The sequence below is a fragment of the Diabrotica virgifera genome, chromosome 2, assembly GCF_917563875.1.
Source record: "Diabrotica virgifera virgifera chromosome 2, PGI_DIABVI_V3a".
In the NCBI taxonomy this organism is placed as follows: Eukaryota; Metazoa; Arthropoda; class Insecta; order Coleoptera; family Chrysomelidae; genus Diabrotica; species Diabrotica virgifera.
In genome coordinates, this window is record NC_065444.1 from 249,813,210 (window position 1) to 249,831,277 (window position 18,068).

The 18,068-nt window shown below is 34.2% G+C and overlaps 2 protein-coding genes across 3 annotated transcripts in view; one reads left to right on the top strand and one right to left on the bottom strand.

Moving 5' to 3' along the window:
* The window catches only part of LOC114326515 (monocarboxylate transporter 9), a 209,475-nt gene that overhangs the window by 124,208 nt on the left and 67,199 nt on the right, over positions 1 to 18,068 (top strand). The gene's annotated exons all lie outside the window — the stretch shown is intronic.
* The window catches only part of LOC114326514 (uncharacterized), a 31,989-nt gene continuing 21,878 nt past the window's right edge, over positions 7,958 to 18,068 (bottom strand). The window contains exons 7-8 of the mRNA XM_050643142.1: positions 14,450 to 14,621; positions 7,958 to 8,277 (exon numbers count right to left, since the gene is read on the bottom strand). Of these exons, the coding sequence (XP_050499099.1) occupies positions 8,101 to 8,277; positions 14,450 to 14,621 (349 nt within the window). The 3' untranslated portion in view covers positions 7,958 to 8,100. The remainder of the gene's footprint in view (positions 8,278 to 14,449; positions 14,622 to 18,068) is intronic.

Here is an 18,068-nt window from a genome sequence, read left to right on the forward strand (position 1 = left end):
TTGCTGGTAGTCCCCAATATTTTTCTCTGTGAACTAAGTGAGTTTTTTGTCTGATGAGAGCTGTTAGAATTTTGTATGTTGAACTCAGTTTAGATAATCCTCTATTATAGATGATTGTTAATAATTTTTCCACCTACCTCTACCGAAAGTATACTTTTCCTGACCTGATTGTAGGAAGCAAAGTCGTACTTTTCCTCTCTAGGGAGGAAAAGTAAAAATGACGTCATGGTATGTCGTTGATGAAATAACTTATTGGCGCCCCATACAATATTCTATTATCTATTACGTAAGTATCTATACATTTTAAGAGGAAACAGTAGCGATCAACAGGTAGCGAAAACGCGTTCCAAGAGTTCGGCTGTAATTTTGAATATTTTTTCGAGATATTTGGCACACGTATTCGTAATATAATAAAGAATGGCGGTACAGAGCCCAATTTAAAAAATATATTAATATGTGGAAATTACTCTGTAATTAAATATAATATTAAAAAAACGAGCCTGTACTGCCATTAAGAAGAACAAAAAAATACACTTTCTTCAAATAAACTTTTTTATCCGATGCCTAGATTTTGTGTCATTTTGGAACTACTAATGAAATAAAAAAATTTAGTAGTTCCAAAATGACACAAAATCTAGGCATCGGATAAAAAAGTTTATTTGAAGAAAGTGTATTTTTTTGTTCTTCTTAATGGCGGTACAGGCTCGTTTTTTTAATATTGTATTTAATTACAGAGTAATTTCCACATAATACTATATTTTTCAAATTGGGCTCTGTACCGCCATTCTTTATTATATTACGAATACGTGTGCCAAATATCTCGAAAAAATATTCAAAATTACAGCCGCAATCTTGGAAAGCGTTTTTGCTACCTGTTGATCGCTACTGTATCACCTTAACGTTTATTTATAGAGCACCCTGTATTTTGCAGAATGGTAAAAACAGTAAATTAAAACTTAGTAGGACAAAGACAGAGTATTTGCAATGTTCATTTAAAGATGGAGTTACTACAAATAAAATGGTATCTTTGGATAGTGAACTGATTGTAAAAAGCAATAGTTTTAAGTATCTGGGATCGGTATTACAGAGTAATGTAGAAATAGATGGAGATGCATGCAGTGGAATTAGGGCTGGATGGATAAAGTGGAAGGAAGCGAGTGGTGTGCTGTGTGACAGGAAAATTCCAATGAAGTTGAAGGGAAAATTCTATAAAACAGCCATAAGACCGGCTATGATGTACGGAACTGAATGTTGGGCAGTGAAAGAGAAACAGCGAATGCATGTGGCGGAAATGAGAATGCTTAGATGGATGAGTGGAGTGACAAAAAAGGATAAAATTAAAAATGAGTATATTAGGGGAAGTCTAGGTGTGGCACCAATTGATGCCAAAATGAGAGAGCATAGGTTGAGATGGTTTGGTCATGTTCAACGTCGAGACGCTAATCACCCAATACGAAGAATTGCTGAAGTGCAGATTCCTGGAAGAAGTAGGAGAGGAAGACCAAAGAAGACGTGGGGGGGACGATTAGGCACGACATGTTGGTAAACGCGGCCCCTGCGCCCGGGGCCGCGCTTTCTCTCTATACCTTTCCTTGGATAATTATATGTAAACAATTCATATTTCGGATTTCTCATCACGTGTGCAAAGTACTCTAGTTTTCTTCTTTTTATGATATTCAGTAATTCTATTTCTTTGTTTAGCCGCTGCATGACCGCTTGATTTGTTAGGTACTCTGCTCATCCACGATATCCTCAATATTCTGTGCTAAGCCCACACTTCAAAAGCCTCAATCCTCTTGCACATTGTTTCCGTGAGGTTCCATGCTTTGATTCCATAGAACTGAAGAATGCTGAATACATAGCAGCGTAATAAGCGTATTTTTAGCGTAATTTCTAGCTCTCTGTTGGTTAGTACCGTTTGCATTTTCGTAAATGATGTTCTGGCTTGCTCTATTCTGCTTTTGTCCTTGCACCACTATTGTTTGGTCTTGGTTATTTTGGTATGTTTCCTAATTAATTTTCCTTACCTCCTGTTAATCTGTCAGTAGGTATATGTTCTTCCTCTAAGTTTTTATAATATTTTTCTACGTTTTATTTGTTTGAAACATGTAATATAAAAACAAAAAAATGTTTAAAACAAAAAAAAACCGTTTAAAACAACAAAAAAAAACGTTTGTTTTGTATAAAATAAAAAAAAGCATGTTTTTTTCAACCCTGTAACCATATATGTATCATCTTCTATAGGTACCTATAATAAATAACACTTTTACTACTATTATAACTCCAGCAATTAATATAACGTAACGTATCACATGCTTTTTTTAGCTCAATGAACTTCATTGAAATTCAAATTAATATAAAATATTTATGGATGTACATACATCAGCTGACTAAATGCCAACAACATGTAGATCAAATCTATTTTTGTTCGAACTTTGAATGTATTCATTAACAAGGTGTTTGCCAATGATTGGCGATTTGCGACATGTTTTTTACATGTAGGCTGTGTTCGTTTAAAAATTATCAAATATATTGAAACACAAAGAAATACGTTTATAAACGCCGAACACACTTTTGGAATCAGAAAATCAAAAATATTTCAATTCAGTTCTAACTTCTGCGGCAACAATAAAATGGCTGTTATGTTCAAAATATGTAATTACAATCTAATTTTTTCTTCTACCCATAGGGTGTAGAGATGAAATGCACTGTCATTTCTACTGTGCACGAATCTTTTACAGATCTTCCTATCTTGTGCTATAATCTTTGCTTCTCTTCAAGTCATTCTTTTTTTTTTGTTAATTTATTTTGCTAATCTCATTTTGGCTTGATCGTTCTAAGTCTCCCTGGGTCCTATTCTATTTTTTTCCCTTGTGCTTTATTTTCTCATATCTTTTGACCGGTATTTCATTTTTTAGTACATATATGCATATTGTATACTGTACATTACATACATTCATTATAGAGAACTTTTCGGCGAGAACAGTCATCATTATTTTGCATTATACAGGTTAGATTTTAAATAAAAAAGTTTATCTAAGTTTTACAATCACGTTTATTAATACAAAAATTCTTTTACTTTAACCAATTAGATATAACTTAGGTACCTATCACTTAAGATTAGGTACACCTTGACGATCGACAAGATTAGGGGCCGGTTGTTCGAACGCTAATCAACAATGATCACTATCAAATATTTAATTACTGTCACAACTGTCAATGTCTACTTTGTTTGGGTTGCTGAAAACATAATTGATTACAATTATGAAATTACTTAATCAATTATGTTAATAATTATGTTAATTGATTAACTAATCTCATAATTATAATCAATTATGTTTTCAGCAACCCAATAAAATTTGACATTGACAGTTTTGGTGACAGTAATTAAATATTTAATAGTGATCTATGTTGATTAGCGTTCGAACAACCGGCCCTAAATAAAATCAATTTTAAGAGATTAAATCAAGATTAAATTAAATCAATTAAAAAATGGAATGAACTGATCATTATCAAATATTTAATTACTGTCACCAACTGTCAATGTCAACTGTAATTAGGTTGCTGAAAACATAATTGATTACAATTATGAGATTAATTGATTAGTTAATTAATTATGTTCATAATAATTGTTGTTAATTAATAATTAATTAATGAATCAATTATGTTAATTATCATAATGATAATTAACATAATTGAGTACGATCAACTGATTCGCGTACGAACAATGGATTTTGTTATTTGATAGTTGTTAAGGGGACTTGATTATAATCAACAATGATTACTATCAAATATTTAATTACTGTCACAACTGTCAATGCCAACTTTTGTTGGGTTGCTGAAAACATAATTGATTATAATTATGAGATTAGTTAATCAATTAACATAACAATTATTAACATAATTGATTAACTAATTTCATAATTGTAATCAATAATTATGTTTTCAGCAACCCAATCAAAGTTGACATTGACAGTTGTGACAGTAATTAAATATTTGATAATGATCATTTCTGATTAGCATTCGAACAACCGGCCCTAAGAGTACTCATTGTCGATCTTAAATAATTTGTAATCAATTTCAATTTTGAAAAACTTCTCTCACAGCTGGCATTGCTTATAGCAACTGCGAAAAATATTCGGAACATTATTAAAATATTGGGCAGATTATCTACCAGCTTGGATTTAAAAATACATCTAAATAATTCAAGTGAGTCTGCATTAATCAATTTATTTTCGTTGCCTGTAGCAGCAACGAAAGTCCGCAGTCGAAGTCTTTCCAACTTGAAATCCTGCTCGTCAATTTCATCAGATACGTAGTCTAGTTTACATTCAGTGTTGTCTGGATCTAATAATATAGCCAGCGTTAGATAAGCAAACTTATCCGTTAAATTCTGTAGATGTTGAAAATTCTCATGAATTTCTACAATAACTCTATCGAATAAAGAAAACAGCTTTCGTCTCAACTCAAGATAGAAGTTAGCATCTCTAGTTCCGTCATCAAAAATATGCTTTCTTGTTATGCGCCTCCGAGGTTTTATGGAAATTCGAAGTTACATATTCACACATATTTTTTGCATAACCTACCTCGCCATTTGACCATTCCTCTCTTTTCTCTGTCATTATCATCTGCAAAGCAATTTCTGAGCGCACAATTTTATGTCAAGTCCCCTTGTTTGTAACTATTTTTGTGCATCATTCACTTCATGTAGCACCGGTTGCCGCAGGCCCAAAAAACAAGGAAAGAAAAATGACTGCATCGAAACTAGTAAAGACCAATTAAATGTTCGAACAAACCTCCCTCTTGCAGTGAACAAAAACCTAATCGATCATACAATGCAAGTCTCATTACATTCAGCTGATCTGGCTGTACCTGACTGCAGAGTTGAACAATTTTTTCTTGCAATTCGTATTCAAACAATTAAGTGTTTTCTTTGTTCCACACACTGAATAACGTATAGGGTAGTAAAATAATTGCCGATGTATGTAATAGAAGTCATTCTCGCTGATGTTAGTCATAAACGGAGAATCCCACAAGTCAGTATAGACGTTGTTACCAGTCGCTACAAAATATCATTCAAAGACAAGGAATTCCCCGAATTCGTCACAAAATAAGTAATGAAAAATTCCGTGCTCCTTTCAATCGGTCCGAATTTATAGTTGCGATAAAAATATAAAATGGTTCAAATATTTACAAAATATTTTTATTATTTATTGTTAAATTTTGCCGCCCCCTAAAAAGTGCAGCCCGGGGCAGGCCGCCCCCATTAAGCTACGCCACTGTGTATAGTTTGAGCCTTGAGTTTATTTTTAGCAGTTTTGAGCTGATATCTGATTGAGCTTTTTAGCGGGCGAGTATATTATAGTGGGGTGGCCAAGTTCCTTGATAGTCCGAGCCAATTTTCAAAATTTGAAATTTTTCGCGAGCCTCAATTATTTAAAAAGTGCAAAAAAGGTACTTATTAAATTTTTCCCTGACATTTTAGATCTCACGAATTAATTTTAAAGTGAAATAAAATGGTTCACATCGTTACGTTGTTTCAAAGATGCAAATTATTCTACAAGCAGCCTTTACTAATTACTTCGATTCTTCATCATCCTTCCATCTTTTTCTGAGACGGCCTACTGATTTTCTACCTTCTCTCAAGAAACACTTTCTTTAACACTTCATGTTCCTCTGATCTTACCATTCTTACCACATCTTATCTTAGCTTTTATATGTCTGACGATGTTTTCAGTACCATACACAGTGACCAATTCAGCTTTGCGGCGCCTTCTCCACTCTCCTGTCAATCCGTCTCTTTGAGGGCCAAATATCATTCCGAGAACCATCCTTTCAAATACCAGCAGCTAATTTATTTCCCGCAATAAGTCCATGTTTCACTTTCATATGTAACAATTGGGCGAATAATTGGCATATACGATCTTAATTTAGATTGTCTTTTTAGCAACTTAGATCTTAATAGAGTATATTGCTGTATTCCACGCAGCTATCCTTGCTGAGACTTCTTTTCATATGTGGTTGTCATCTGTGATTACCGCCCTAGATATTTAAATTCTTTTGCTACTTCGAAGTTGTGGTCATTAATAGTTATGTTCAGTCTGAATCTTATTATTGGATTTTTGGTTACTAGCATGTATTTCGTCTTCTCTTCGTTTATTTGAAGACCCAGACTAACTGTTTCTTCACCGAGTTGTGAAAATATCTCTCTCACGTTTCTTATAGAATAAGCTACTTCACCTAGATCATCAGCAAACGCCAACAATAGTTTTGATCCTCCATTCGAAAATCCCCCTGTCAGCTCAGATGGTATTATAGTTATACATATTCTAAGGCCAAATTGAATAGCAACAGTGATAAGGGGTCTCCTTGTTTGTGGGCCAACTTTTGGATACATTTAAGACATTTTGAAACACAAAAATTAAAAGTAGTTCAGGTGCATTTATTGAGAGCCACAAATAATTCCTCAAAGAGCCACATGTGGCTCGCGAGCCACAGTTTGGCCACCCCTGTTATAGTCGATTTGAGTTTGGTGTTCTTTTATTTGGACTAGTCTAAGTTGATAACCATTTGGATTTGTGGACAATCCTAACACAAAAAATTTTGAAATCACCTTATTTTAAGTTAAATAATTTTGCAATGTTTTCTGTTTTATGCAAGTACATTTTTCGGATACAATATGGTTCCTTTTACGTACCAATATGTGGCCTGGGGTAAATTGGTTAAGACAATATGGCTGGGACGGTGGGCCCATATTCCGGTTGCATTTTAGTTTTTATTTCGCCAAAATGACTAATTTACTCAGTAACAATTTTATCTAGTCTCGGGGGCCCCAGCTTAGCCCGGGCCTCCTCTTCCAATGGCATTTTAGGGTTTATTACGCCAAAATAACTAATTTCCTAGGTAATAATTTAAATTTTTATATTATGGTCTCGGGGGCCCCAGCTTAGCGCCCTCAACTTTATGTTGAGGTCTAGGGTGCATCTGTAAGGTCTTTTTAAAATTGTCTCATTTGAAACTATTTCGTTGGGATCGGGTTTTAAAATACCTACATATTTTTATTTTCCTCGTTAAAATCTATGCACGGCCAACCAACCGAGGGCCCCTGCGGGGCCCATCTTGTCCGGGGGCCCCGGGACACTTCCCCGGTTGCCCCAATGGTAGTTATGGCCCTGGATGCGGGCTATTTATAGATCTGGCATTCTCAAATTCAAATTTGTTGCCTTTATCGACATGTTGTTGGATTTGGACCAAAAGTGGTTGGTAAAATAAAATCAAGTCGAACATTTTAACAATTTATTAATATTCAATAAATAATCGTACAAAAATATAAACAAACTAGAACATGAAGTAAAACCACTTCTATGTAAAAGGTATATTTACTAAAATTTTTAAAAATCCCAATGGATTGAATAAAATGTGTTCATCAGAATGTTTTCGAACCTATCGGTCCATCATCAGTGAATTTGAATACTTGCAAAATAGCCCCAGAACCAAACAATGGTTGTGATTATAAATCAATCTACATTGTGTTAAAATAATATTGTAAAGGCTAAACGCCGATGTTCATGGAAATCTGGGAACATGGTGATACTCTACCCGAGGACCCAATCAACCATCTTAGGTCAACGATGACTACCAAGTATCCAAAATTGCTTAAGTCAACGATGACTACCAAGTGTCCTCCAATTTTGGACACTTGGTAGTCATCGTTGACCTAAGATGGTTGATTGGGTCCTCGGGTAGAGTATCACCATGTTCCCAGAGGTTATATCCATGAACATCGGCGTTTAGCCTTTACAATATTATTTTAACACAATGTAGATTGATTTATAATCACAACCATTGTTTGGTTCTGGGGCTATTTTGCAAGTATTCAAATTCACTGATGATGGACCGATAGGTTCGAAAACGTTCTGATGAACACATTTTATTCAATCCATTGGGATTTTTAAAAATTTTAGTAAATATACCTTTTACATAGAGGTGGTTTTACTTCATGTTCCAGTTTGTTTAACTATAAGGTATACAGCCAACCCAGGGAACTACCCCTTTTAGTTTAGACAAAAATATAAATTCAAAAATAATATATAAATTCAATCAACTCCTTCTGCCGTCGAGGTAAAACCATAAGGGCCTATTTACGACCCCTTTAGCATTTTTGGTAACATCTTGGAACATCTTTCTACATTTTAACTCCAGTCCATCACACAGACATTTGTTAAACGTAGTGAAGAACCCAGTAAGCAAATTCTTGAAATTATTAGTATCAAACATCTGCAAAAGTACGGTTGCCGTGAAAATTACGCATTTAATATGATGCAGAAAGAATAATTTCCTAAAATAATTTAACGCTTTCGTTCACGAATTAAATTTCTTTAACACATATGTCAAGTTTGATTTTAATCTGTCAAATCATTCTTTACTTTCAATCAATGTAGTATCGACGTGTCACAGTATTTTTTATAATGGAAATAATGAAGTATCGTGCAGTGATTGATTTTTTATTTTTGGAAGGTTTAAAAGCAAAGGAAATTAATAAACGAATGTTAAAAGTGTATAAGGACTCTCCACCTTCCATTATTACAGCAGAAAAATGAGTTGCTTAATTTAAACCTAGTAGTAAAGTTTGTTTAGCAGTAAATGGTTGACTTCAATTAGTGCGGTTGTAAATATTGTTAAATTTATCTGACTTGGCCCATTGTTAAGACCGGTCCGCAGCGATAAGCAAACGAGGTAGACAGAGTCGGTCTTTTGACAATTAACACTGCCTAGACGGTACTCCTATAATAAAGCAAAGGATTCACAAAATTTTTTTATAATTGGGACGTCAAAAACAAAAAAACGGATGTAAATTATATTGCTTTGCCTTATATAGGTACCCGAAATTAATGTTTTCAAATGAGTTTTAAAATAAATTAAATCTATTTTAAATGAAGTAAAGAAACACAGACTTACTCACAATCATTTAATAATACTTTGACGACCGGTTTCGATCTCTACACTATTCAGATCATCTTCAGGTCGGCGTTACAAGTAGTTAAATGATGCCGTTACAAGGGATGCTTTGTAAGCTCATCGATAACATGCCTAAACGTCCAACTTATGCTAAAAGGATAACTAGGTAAGGGACTGGGCAAGCGGACATGCTTCGTAGGTCAAAACACAGTGAATTATAATGGATCCTGAAGGCAGATGTGTATTGTGAAACAGAGAAAGATGTATTAGTAATGAGAAAGACAACGTTCGAGTGAGAATGTTATTAATGCAGCTGAATTCTAAATAGACTTATTGTAAACACTTGTACTATTGTGATGGTCTTTGCTCTTAGATGTTTTGAGCTATGGGCAGAGGTCAAACTAAGGAAAATGACAAATAGGAATAAATATTCAAGTTTATATTGTTCCCAGTCACAGGACTACGGGATGTCATTTATTTAGTATCATTGTAGGTGCCCAATACTTGGAAAACTATGAAATGCAGAGGATTATAAGAAAAGTAATTAGATAAAAAAGATAGATAAAAAAGATTGTCAAAATAAAATTGGTTGAAAAACTGTAAAAAATTATAGGTGATCTGAAAAAGGAAGGGGTTTGTTTGAGCTATTTAAGATAGTGTATGTTCAGAATGAAATATTGAATAAATAATTACAGGGTGTAGGCACTTACTTGTGAAAATATTAAAATAAATAAATAAATTAACACAGAACACATATGAGTTTTATAAACACACAGACAAAACAACAAGTGGTATAAATTTGGATGGGAGGTAGCACTACATTTCCAAAATTCACTAAATAACTGATTTTTAATTTTCTAAAACTGAAATTTACTTTTTGCGTTTCCTCATTTAGAGGGAATTTTGACAGTATGTTTCCATGTTTTCCATGTTCCAGTATGACTGTTATGACAGTTTTCCAAGTGTTAGGCACCTACAATGATACTAAATAAATGATATCCCGTAGTCCTGTGACTGGGAACAATATAAACTTGAATATTTATTCCTATTTGTCTATTTCCTTACTTTGACCTCTGCCCATAGCTCAAAGCATCTAAGAGCAAAGACCATCACAATAGTACAAGTGTTTACAATAAGTCTATTTAGAACTCAGCTGCATTAATAACATTCCCACTCGAACGTTGTCTTTCTCATTACTAATACATCTTTCTCTGTTTCACAACACATCTGCCAACAGGATCCATTCCAATTCACTGCGTTTTGACCTACGAAGCATGTCCGCTTGCCCAGTCCCTTACCTAGTTATCCTTTTAGCATAAGTTGGACGTTTAGGCATGTTATCGATGAGCTTACAAAGCATCCCTTGTAACGGCATCATTTAACTACTTGTAACGCCGACCTGAAGATGATCTGAATAGTGTAGAGATCGAAACCGGTCGTCAAAGTATTATTAAATGATTGTGAGTAAGTCTGTGTTTCTTTACTTCATTTAATATGGACTCACATATGCAACCCATTCAATATTTAAATATATTTTTAATTACTAAGATTACAGAAAAACAATCATTCAAACATATTTAAATTTTACCTGAAACCGGACCTTTTATACTATGATCGCTTAACCCAAGATGTTTATAGTCGGTACTATTTAAAGTCAACCATTTACTGCTAAACAAACTTTACAAGCTTTGAATACGATCCACGTCAAGTACGTCCAAAAAGAGTAACAACAGCAGGAATTGTAGAAAAAATACAGGATATGGTATTGGAAACTCGTCGAGTGACTGAAAGCGATTTAGTAGAATCCCTAGGCATCTTATTGGGCAGTGTAAGAAATATTTTGGCTTTGTATTGGCTTCCAAAAACCTGTGTTCACAATGGGTGCCGCATTCGCTAACAACGGAACACAAACACACTCGAATGCGACTTTCTCAGCAACATTTAGAGCGTTTTCGACAGAATAAAGCAGATTTTGTGCATCGATTCATCACAATGGATAAGACTTCGTCTATCACCATTATCCTGAAGCAAAAGAATAGGCTAAACAGTGGTAGAACATGGTTTTGTGGTTCCGAAACGAGTTCTTGTCCTGAAATTTCCCAAGAAGGTTTTAGCATCAGTTTTTGGGATGCAAGAGGATTTTTTGTGTGGTTTTCTTGCAAACTGATAAAATTATAAAAAAACAGTAAAATCCTGTATAAAAGGTATATTTAAAAAAAACCAGTCGAAAACTAGTTATGTGATTTTGATGTGGTCCTTTCGAGGATTTTTAAATATATCTTTTATACAGGATTTTACTGTTTTTTTGTATTACATGGTATACAGCCAACTACAGGAAATCTTTTTCCTTGTGAAAATTATAAATCCTGGATATTACTGTAATCTTTTAGACCAGCTGAAGGAAAAAAACGATTTTTTTCGCGGTTTGCAAAAGAAAAAAAATATCCTTTTTCCTCAGTACAATGCACTGTGTCCAATGAGCTTTTTACCAATGGCTGGAATACATGAATTAAAGTACGAATTGTTGGAGCATCCACAATATTAATCAGATTTGGCTCCTAGCGACTTCGATTTGTTTCAATACCTAAAAAAACCATTTTGCAACCCTTCCAGATTCACCCTTCAGGGATGGAATTTATAAATTGGAATCTCGTTGGAATAAGTGTATTGATGTTCAGGGAGAATATCTCTCCCTCTTGTCGTTTCCCCATTACTGTGGATCGTGATTTCTTCCAATATTCCTAACAATGTTTCTCCATTGGTCTCTATCTTCAGCTGCTCTACGAGCTTCGCAGAATGAGTTTCCATCTGAATTCTTTATTTGGTCGGACCATCTAGTTGGTGATCGTCCTCTTGATCTTCTCCCTGGAACGTTTCCAGAAACAATTAATCTCTCCAAACTGTCGTCACCTCTGCGGTCCACGTGACCAAAAAATTGCAGTACTCGTTGCAGACATATTGTGGACAGCCTTTTTTTAATCTTGAGTTGGTTTAGAATGGAAACGTTTGTCCTATGAGCTTTCCAAGGTATGCGCAGCATTCTTCTCCAGCACCACATCTTATATATATTGAGAAATATAGAAATGAGTATAGAAATATTGAGAATACAAGGACATTCACCAGTCTCATCTTGATATCTTGAGAGATAGATCTGTCTCTCCAAACTTTAGTTAGGCGACTCATCGCATTTTTTGCCATACCAATGACCAATACGTCTCCGAACGTCTGCTTCACAGTTACCATCTTTAGTTATACTAGACCCGAGATAGACAAAGGTGTTTACTATCTGGTATTCTTGTAACATGTTAGTCAGTTGAATAGTGTCGAATCTGTCGACCACCATTATTTTTGTCTTAGCTTTATTGATGTTTAGACCAACTTTATTGCTTTCTTACTCAATTCTTCGCAGGAGATCAAACATTTCTTGCTCATTTGCTGCTATAAGTGTAGTGTCACCAGCAAATCTTAAATTGGAGATTTTCCTACCAGCTTACTCCACCGGCCCATCATTCTAAAACCATCCTCATGACATGTTCACCATAAATGTTAAATAAGTCAGGTGACAACACGCATCCTTGTCTAACACTTTTCTCGGTCTTGAATTGGTTTGAGAACTTATGATCTAGTCGTACTGTCGCTATATTGGACTGGTACAGATTTTCAATAAGTGTCACCAGGTGCATTGGTGCGCCCATTTCTATTAAAATTGACCACAGATTTATCCAGCTTACACAATCAAATTCCTTTTGGTAGTCAACGAAGCATATAATCATAGGTACTGGAAATTCTCTAGACTTTTCAATGAGTTGTCTCATGTTCAGGATTTGTTCCTTGTACCTTTACCATTTACAAATCCCGCTTGTTCCTGAGGTATTTGGTAATGTAGATAGGTTTTTAATCTGTTTTTGATGATGTGTAACAAGATTTTACTAGCATGTGTTATTAGTGACAGTTTGCGGTAGTTTTCACATCTGGTAGTAGTTCGTTCCTTTTTTTGTGTAGCGGGATATAAATTGAGGTACAACAATCAGATGGCCATTTTCCTGAATTCCAAATAGCGACACAGATAGAATGGATGATATGTAGTCCTTTGTCATCTAGTAACTGTAGTATTTCACATGGTATTGAATCAATGCCTGGGGATTTATTTCTCTTTAGTGATTTAATTGCATCTTTGACTTCAGCGAGTAAGACAGTGGGTTCTCTAGGGTAGTCAGAGGGCCACTGATTTTCTGCTGATATCTCGTTATTTTTATATAGCTCGCCACAGTAGTTTCGCCATGTTTCCAATATTTCGTCAGTATCGGTCTTTAGATTACCTTCCTTATCTATTACAGACCACGTTTGAGGTTTCAATTCTCTGGTAAGGAGTTTGATCTTCTGGAATAAATACGTCGGTTCATTTCGACAGCCATGTTCCTCTATCTCTCTGCATATTTGAGAGATGTAATCAGCTTTGTATTTGCGGCACTGTTTCCTGATTTCTTTCGATAACGCTCTGTATTCCGTATCTAGTTTTATGTTCTTTTCTGCGTTGAATCACAGTCTTCGTATTATCGGATATCCATGGCTTACGGCCAGTGGAAACCGCTGCCTCACAGTATTTTGCAGCCTCGATTACCTTATCTTTGAGATAGATCCAAGTGCTCTCAGGGTCACTATCTACTTGGTCTAAAGAAAGAGCTTCTTCTAGGTTTTGTTGGAAGTCACTGATTTTTGATGGATTTAGAGACATGACTTTTCTCTGGGGTCTACTTTTGGGGACTAAAACAAAGTCGAACGTTTAATACCAGGAGTTGATGATGGCTTCCACAGTCTGCGCCAGGATATGTTTTACAGTTGATGGCCGACGACGTCATCTTGATCTTATTAGGATGTAGTCTATTTGATTTCGTGTTCGCCCATCTGGGCTGCGCCATGTGTATAATCTCCGTGGCTGATGTTGAGGGAGGGAGAATATACTGAATAATAAAGGGTATTTCAAATCATAAAATTGTGCTTTCATTATCGAGCCGCAAAACTTATTGAACAACCTTGTACAATGCATCACAAACAGATGTCCAGTTTTTTTTTTATATATTTGATTGACCCTTCGGTTGCCATTACGAAGTCTATAAGGTCGCCTGTGTATGCTCTGCGCGGTCAGTCCTGAACTATGCGTCTGATCGTCTGTCTTGCAGCGCCGCAGTCACAAGAAGGCGAGGGACGTTTACCCCATGTGTAGAGGAAGTCGGCGCATCTCCACAGTTTGTTCTAATTCGATTCTGCCCCAATCTTACGGGGACGTTCAAATTCGCCAGGTTTGTCTATGACGTCCGGTAAACTATGGTAAGGCGGATTTGTCTTACTTTCCCAATCTTCTCTCCATCGGGTATTTAAGTCAAAATTGGATTGCTGCAGCGCTTGAGCAGATTTTAGGTACAAGTATAGTAATAGAATAATAAAGATACAAATGCCTATGTTTATACACTTCTAAAATAATGACACTTACTTTATCGCACTGGTTTTCCTTATTGTGGATATTAAATGAGAATTGACCGACGTTTTGGAATGCCTCGAACCAGTGAACAAACTGCGGTTTAGATAAATCCAGTATGATTCTCAGAAACTGTGGATCCTTTACTATTATCTTGCTCAAACCGTATGTATCAGTCACATGCATGCTAAAAAGTAAAAATAAGTGAATTAAATGATGTCCTTTCTTTCCCAACTGACCTATGGTTTGTTGGAGGACGCTTTGTAGGCCAGGGTAATAAGACAAAAATACACCCTGTTCGTGACACTTCAGCAGCCAGGGTACTGAAGCGTTTTTTCGACAAGTAATACCTATAGGAACAAATTGTAACTATTTCCTGCATAGGATCTGGCGGCCATTTTTATTTATAAACAATTAACTGTCAAAAAATGGCATTTTTCCCTTTTTTTTCAAATCAATGAAAAACAGTGAAACTTATGATTTTTTTAGTACAAATATCTTTGAGGTTATGGAAAAAGCTTTAAAATGACATATTACAAAGTTTGATATACTCATTTATTGTTAATATAATTGCGAAAAAAGGTCGGAATTGCAAAAAAAATTGTTTTCGCAATACCTGTTGTAAAAATTAGTGTACATGTTTGAAGCTTTTGTCAAATGAGGAATTTTTGGTGCTTAATATGTGATAAAAATTTTAAAACGATTCATTCAATTGTTTAAATTTTATTCGAATTGTTTATCTCAGAGAGCATTTTTTTTGCAATAACATAAGTCAGAAAAAATGACGTTAGAACCATTCCACAGGTGTCAAATGGAAGAGAATGAGCTATATTTTCAACTTGGTTTAAAAAAAGCGAATAAAAAATGTATTTATTAGTAATAAATAATTTTGCAAAAGTATCGTAAATCGTTCATTATAAACTTTTTGCAAAACTTTTTCTAAAAAATTAACTTTTTTACCCTGTTTTAAGTGCACAACTACCAAGTAATGTTATTTATATAATAATTGATAAAAAATTGTAATAAATGTATATATATATATATATATATATATATATATATATATATATATATATATATATACAGAACTGGATTCGAAATCCGATGTATTTATCGACCGTGCAAGTATATTCTATAACACTTCTATAACACTATAAAACAGTGTTGAAATTATCGGGAAATGCGGTCTGTGGCTTAGATTGAAACTACATTTAATTCTATTGAATTCGATATTTCGATGAGTATTTATTAATTTTTCATCTTCATCAGGAACAAACTACAAAATTAACTAACAGTTAGGTACAAACATAATATTACAATGATATAACTTACGAATTGTTGTAGGTATGTTATATAAAGCAATTTAACTTAAAGCTATGCATGTCGTTTCACGAGAACGTCGAGGGCGGCACTGAATCAGGTATCTTTTCTCACATGTGTTAAGGGCCAAAAGTTCCAATATCGAGCCATCTGTTTAATATTCTGCTATTTTTAGAATTTTAAAACATTGCAGTAAATTTCGCTTAATCTACTTGTGTCTGATTTATAATTAATTGAACGACGGGCAACGTGACAACAGACCATCAGATCCCGTGATTTACAAAAAGTTGCCCTTCATAAATGGCTTAACCAACAATATAATCAAGCTGCTGAACGGAATTCCGAAAATCAAAATAGCGAAATACAATAGCATATCCAACTATAGCTTATTCTCGAAGCTTAAAGACCAGACACCGCTTCTAAATCAGAGTCATATCATCTATCAGCTTTCTTGTCTCGAATGTGATGGGCAGTATATAGGACAAACATCGCAATGGTTGAAACAAAGAATAACGCAGCACAAAAGTGATTGCAAAACACACAAAAATACTTGTGCAGCAGCACACCATTCCATAACAACAGGACACCAATTTAATTTGTCAGATATCAAGATCTTAGATTCAGAAAGCAATTATAAGAAAAGATTGTTCCTCGAGATGTACCACATAAACAGTAATAAACGTTCAATTAATTACAAATCAGACACAAGTAGATTAAGCGAAATTTACTGCAATGTTTTAAAATTCTAAAAATAGCAGAATATTAAACAGATGGCTCGATATTGGAACTTTTGGCCCTTAACACATGTGAGAAAAGATACCTGATTCAGTGCCGCCCTCGACGTTCTCGTGAAACGACATGCATAGCTTTAAGTTAAATTGCTTTATATAACATACCTACAACAATTCGTAAGTTATATATTTGTAATATTATGTTTGTACCTAACTGTTAGTTAATTTTGTAGTTTGTTCCTGATGAAGATGAAAAATTAATAAATACTCATCGAAATATCGAATTCAACAGAATTAAATGTAGTTTCAATCTAAGCCACAGACCGCATTTCCCGATAATTTCAACACTGTTTTATAGTGTTATAGAATATATATATATATATATATATATATATATATATATATATATATATATATATATATATATATATATATATATATATATATATATATAATTTCTTATATAACAAAATAAAAAGTTTATAAGGATAGATTTACGATACTTTTGCATAATTATTTATTACTAATAAATGCATTTTTTATCCGCTTTTTTTAAACCAAGTTGAAAACATAACTCATGCTCTTTCATTTGACCTCTGTGGAATGGTTCTAACTTCATTTTTCTCTAACTTATGTTATTGCAAAAAAATGCTCTCTGGGATAAACAATTTGAATAAAATTTAAACAATTGAATGAATCGCGTTGAAGTTTTTATCACAGATTAAGCACCAAAGAGCCCTTATATGACAAAAATTTCAAAGTTGTACACTAATTTTTACAACAGATATTGCGAAATTAATTTTTTTGGCAATTCCGACCTTTTTTCTCAATTATATTAACAATAAATGAGTATATCAAACTTTGTAATACGTCATTTTAAAGCTTTTTCCATAATCTCAAAGATATTTGTACTAAAAAAACCATAAGTTTCCCTGTTTTCCATTGATTTGAAAAAAAAGGGAAAAATGCTATCTTTTGACACTTAATTGTTTATAAATAAAAATGGCCGCCAGATCCTAAGCAGGAAATAGTTACAATTTGCTCTTATAGGCATTACCTGTCGAAAAAACGCTTCAGTACCCTGGCTGCTCGAGTGTCATGGGAAAAACCTTATTACCCTGGACTATTGGCAGTGTTGGCTGTATCTCATTTGCTTAATAGCAAATGAGATGGACCGTTAAGTGGGGGGAAAGCGGATCTACCAAGTACCAGTCGTCAATATATTAGTATAGTATTAGGCAACTTCCGGTATAGATTTGCTCTTTACTTTGTATTATGTAAAATATTTCATAGACTATTGGACGTAACAAGTAAAATCATGTGTTATGCAGATGTTACCAGTTTTAAAATCTGAACTTAGCTCGATCTTGATTCTGTGAAATAATTATGAAATATTCATAGATATTTTGCAGGACATTTCGTACCCGATTATTATTTTTGTCCAATAGCACCAATGTGGTGCTATAAAAGAATTTTAAAAGCTTCTTGGATGGAAAAGATTCGAAATCATAATACTAGAACGTCTCAGCAAGACTACTGAGACTATAAAAAGCATCAAGAAGAGAGCTGGAGTATTTTGGACA